We start from the raw sequence: 4,909 nt of genomic DNA, 5'->3' as shown, positions 1-4,909 counted from the left end.
CCCCAAGATTTGTTATGTTACCGTCATATAAACCAACATATTATTGAATGATATGGTTGATGTGAGTATAAAATTCATGCCAAGGATTCCAAACTAATATGAATTATAGGACTCTCAGGTCGTCCCTTTGAATATGGTTTGAATAAACTCGTGGGGGAGTATTGAACCTAAAACTTAATGTATCCACATACGCTTTAAAACTTATTTGTGCAACCATCATCGTGTTCTTCATCTTCTTGTTCAAGTATTTTTAGCAGTTTCATAACACAGTTTCTAACATATGTCTCCCTTCTAGACCTCCCAGCATTGGGTGACTGTTGTAGTGATTTATCATAGCCACTGCAACAATACGGTGAACTCCTTGGAGACCTAAATAACCAACACAATCAGAACCACAACAATTCCTTCCCCAGTCACCACGATCAAGGTTGTTAAACTCCTTTTTTTTTACTTCAACTCGTTTTTTTTTTTGGGTATATTTAACTTAACTCCTAATCTTCTGTACATTTAATCTTTTACCGTAATTAGATGTATTTACATTTGTCATTCAGTTATTTTATACGGAGAGAAATGGTCTATAACTTGATTACTAACATAGTAAAATAGAATCAAAATATCAAATGCTCTTGAATCGTGAAATAATTTTATAACTAGTACATTTATAAATGTTATATATAGCAGAAACATTAGAGTGGTAAAACAATCCAATGGAGAAAGTCTTTGATACAACAAACCCTTCTGAAAGGTTTGCTTTGGAAAATGCAGAAAGGATCGACACAAAAAGGAGGGGAACATAGTTTTTTGAGGATTCTTGATCTATTCCACAATCTTATGCAGATGTTTTGGAAGAGAAGCTTTTGAATGAAGAAGGAGATGAGTGGATGGAGACAATGCTCATTTATTAATAGTTATATTACTATGCCTTGAAAACACCACTACAATCATTTAGTAAATATTGGCATGACATGAAGTTCATGAACTCCTACAAGCCTAAAGAGAATCAACATGAGAGGTGGATAGTAACAACTATCATAGTATCGTCATGACTCATGAAACTGTAAGCCACAGCTCAGAATATGAATAAACAGATATCAGTTTTGCAGCTGTTGCCATAATCGCAAAGATTTGCAGAGACTGCAAAAGGTTCTAAACTACGTCTCCACAAAACATACATTTTCTGACTAGATTTATGACCTTATATGACCAGTTGAATCTATAAGCAACCAAACTTAATAAACATGATAGTGCAAAAGAAATCATAAATTTGAGAAGATATTTCAGTTTTGATAACTTTTTATATGAAACTGCATGAAAACATTCTATCAGCTGATTAAGATCAGACTTGGATTAGCAATAATGTAAAACATTTCAAAATAAATACTGGTGTGTAACTAATTAATTTGATATTTATAGTTATGTGTGTACAACATCAAAGAAGAGATAACAACCTACACGAACGTATATTTAGGTTCTAAATTCATTCATCCGCATCCATTTGGTACATGACCACTTATCACCCTTGATCACAGGACAAGCACCTGAAAAGTATCACATGCATATAGGTTTGTAAATTTATCTTCTTTTAGAGTGAAAGCTCATTGACTCAATCACCTTAGTGTTATAAAGATTAATAAGAGCAACTAACTAACCGTGCAAACTTGATGGATCTAAAGTTCCATCTGGCTTCATGCTCCAAAAAAGTAATGCATCACCCATCTTTGGCTTAATTGAAAGTCCTTTTTTTCCACAATCCGAAAGCTCATTCCACCAAGGCACAGAGCTAATATTCCCCTTGGCAGCTGGGAACACTGTCTCACCCCCTTCTTCAACATCTGAACTGTATAATCAATTTACAAAAAGTGGACACCAATATCAACGGCATATCCAAGAAGAAATTGAAGTTAACAATGACTGAATGACGGAGATGAAGTCACTTACAGGTACATCAGCATTGTTGCTATACGCTGACCTCCATTCACAATATTAAAATCATCCGCAAAGTAGTCTAAATGAGGTTCGTACTTTTGTCCAACTTCATAATGGAGAACATTAAAGCTTTCACCGTGCTCTGCATATTGTGAAACACAGCTCAAGTAATGCTTGTTTAAGTATATGATGGAAAAATAACATACAATCTAAGCATCAAAGGACAACCGAAAACACTTCGTTGATACGTGGTTGAATTAAAAAGCATTAGCAGGAGCATCAAACTTTAGTTTTTTTAATGAAGAAAAACAAAAGGAAGACAAAAGGCAGAAAGAACGTGTTACGCACCTACAGGTATAAAAGTAAAATCAGCGATTCTTTTCTCAATATTCCTCACAATTTCATCACCTCCTCTATCAAGAAAAGTTCCAGAGCTTGTTCGTACGCTAAATGCAAAAGGAATATGTAAACGAAAGGTTAACCATCAATGAAGGGGCAATGGAAATCTAAACAAGGCAAACGAGATTTATAATATTCAACACTGAACTTAGAGGGCACTTGCTAAAGAATTTTCGGTCGAAAATAAAAAATCTAACCTGCTATCCTTACTCTTTCCTGTTTCATTATCAACAACAGATGATTTTTGCATACTTGGCTTGGCTGTATTGATTAGATGTTCGCATTCCTTCTTTGTCTGCTTAAATCAATCAGGTAAAACCTTAGCATTTGGGAAATGAAAGCATTGTAACATTAATAGTATATATTAGGGGATTAACCTTGAACTTTAATTAAACAAAGACATCAATGATTAATCCATCTTAGCATGTGTTTATTTTTTTTATTTGTTTCCCTCATTGATATATTCAAACATTTCATAAACCACGAATAGCTAGTTTGGTTTGATTAGGTGTGTTTGGGTAAATATTTTGTGATTTGGGACATAATTCATTTGGTTATAACTTATAATTGATTTTGAAATTAAGTGATCTATATTTAGACAATCTCATTCTCAAAGCAAGTTTGAAGTAATGTCAGTGTAAAATTGTCAATCCAATATAGAAGTTACTTTGTATGACTCCTAGTCAAAGTGAGGCTTGAAAGCAAAAACAGAAATCAAACATATGTAATTTCACTAAAGTAACTTCAATTTTCTAATATCTTGAAATGATACAATTTTTATTGAAGAAAATTAAATTATAATCGCGCCTATCACCAAGAACTCTATTGTGGGTCACGCTGATAGACTTACGTAGTGATCATGTGGTGTCTATTTTGGACTTTGACACATGCAGGACACCGGACACTCTTTCAATGAGAAGTGTTTGCAACACGTGCTATTTTTACTCCAATCACGTGATTTGATAATTATATCATTAACAAATAATTGGTATCAATAAAAGCAAGCAAGAAGGGAAACAAGAAACTGACCAAAAAATTATGATATAAAAATGCTCTAGGCTCCCACGATACGATTTGAACCCAACGCTTATTGTCATCGTCTTCATTTCTGTCTTCACTTCTGCATAGAATATAGATGAGAAAGAGAGGTCATCATAAAGAGAAAAGAATAACACAGAGAAAAGAAGAGTTGAACTGAAATTGAACCTGAGAGCATTATGAGAGATGGAGTTGATATGGTTGAGTTTCGGGATACGGAGAGTTAAGAGAATGAGAATGAGGAATGTGAATGTCACAAACAATGTTAAGATCGATGTCTGTGACGTTGTAAGCCACGGTTTTCGCGGTGCCAAGCGAGAGTGTCTGAATTTCACCATAATAGTTTTTGAAGATGAATGAATGAATTGAAACTGTGTAAAGTAAAATCTGAAAACTGAATTGAAATGGAAGAGAGTCAGAGTTAGAATGAGAGCTTTTAAATGTTTGTTGATAGTAATAAATTATTTTATCTGTGGGCAGTGTTGTATTGTTTGCTGCTTTGGGTTTCCGTGTGCTGTGATATGCTTTCCTAATATAGCAATGATACTGTGCTTGTAGTGTTTTATTTTAGTTAGTTTTAAAGACGAGTTGACGGATACCATACCATGGTTTCATATTATCAGAAAAGTATATAGTACTATTCAATTGAAGACCATTTTTGTGTAAAGAAAATAAAAATTTGAAGACGATTTTATTATTATATTTTTTTTTTTGAGGAGATTTTATTATTATATTATTAAAATGCTCTTTCCTTCAACTCTTCGTAATTATATATTGACTGGTATTTGTGAAAGAAAAAAAATATATATTACACTTTTTTTTCTTTTTGAAAGTATTACACTTTTTTCTTTTAACCCTGCCGTAATTAACATCTTTGACTCCTTTAGACACTCCAAAGTATTCTAACGATTTAAGTCTTTTAAATTTGTTATGAAACAGGTTATTAAGTCAAGAGCACACGACATTTTTTTTTTATTGCATTTTTTAAGGTTGGACTATTTTTAAATTGACAACTACAAGAATTAAACTCGAGTTCTTTTGCTGAGAGGGTCATGATGTCGAATTTTTTTTTTTGGTATATAATACACTTCTCTAATTAAACAAACATCCAATTTTCACAAATCACCTTCTGTAAATGTGATTCTCCAACTAATTTTTCAAAACGCGTCAAGAATCTTTTTCATATTTTGCTTTTTATGAATTTTGGGGTGTAAAAAACAAAAACAAAAGTAATTAATTTTGTCAAAAAAAAAAAAAACAGAGAGAGAAAGGACAAAAACAAAATAGATGACGTCTTAGCACGAAACATTGCAAACAATGTTTTTTTTTTTTTTTTTATAATCAAACATTAGTTGTTAATGTATTATTTTATTTCTTTGTTCAAATGTATTAGGTTATTAATTAGTTAGAATTTTGAGATCAACCATTTCTGAAGCATCCTGCATACGAAAATTGTCTTAGGAGGATATGCAAAAGCTCAAAAGAAACTTGCATTTTTTTCTCTTTCTATTAATCAAAATTTGTAGCTATTTATCATGCTTCAAAA

The 4,909-nt window shown here is 32.3% G+C and overlaps 1 protein-coding gene across 1 annotated transcript; it reads right to left on the bottom strand.

Moving 5' to 3' along the window:
* Positions 1–1,263: 1,263 nt before the first annotated feature.
* On the bottom strand, positions 1,264–3,820 carry LOC146900629 (putative prolyl 4-hydroxylase 10). The gene is made up of 7 exons (XM_085738938.1): positions 3,532–3,820; positions 3,355–3,445; positions 2,523–2,620; positions 2,275–2,372; positions 1,939–2,068; positions 1,650–1,837; positions 1,264–1,538 (listed from the first exon to the last, which is right to left on the bottom strand). The coding sequence occupies exons 1-7, from the start codon at positions 3,699–3,701 to the stop codon at positions 1,465–1,467; spliced, it is 849 nt and encodes a 282-aa protein (XP_085595064.1). The 5' UTR covers positions 3,702–3,820; the 3' UTR covers positions 1,264–1,464.
* Positions 3,821–4,909: the final 1,089 nt, after the last annotated feature.

Source organism: Medicago sativa, chromosome 8 (assembly GCF_051527215.1).
Source record: "Medicago sativa cultivar Bolivia chromosome 8, Bolivia_mono, whole genome shotgun sequence".
Classification (NCBI taxonomy): Eukaryota; Viridiplantae; Streptophyta; class Magnoliopsida; order Fabales; family Fabaceae; genus Medicago; species Medicago sativa.
The sequence above is the reverse complement of the archived record's forward strand: the minus strand, read 5'-3'. Positions and strand labels throughout refer to the sequence as shown.

Excerpts from the sequence above, each read along its gene's own strand:
- LOC146900629 (XM_085738938.1), bottom strand. The coding sequence starts at position 3,701 with ATGGTGAAATTCAGACACTCTCGCTTGGCACCGCGAAAACCGTGGCTT. Across the intron at positions 2,373-2,522 it reads GGAAAGAGTAAGGATAGCAG|CGTACGAACAAGCTCTGGAA; the intron begins GTTAGATTTTTT and ends TTTTGCATTTAG. Across the intron at positions 2,069-2,274 it reads TTTTACTTTTATACCTGTAG|AGCACGGTGAAAGCTTTAAT; the intron begins GTGCGTAACACG and ends CACAATATGCAG.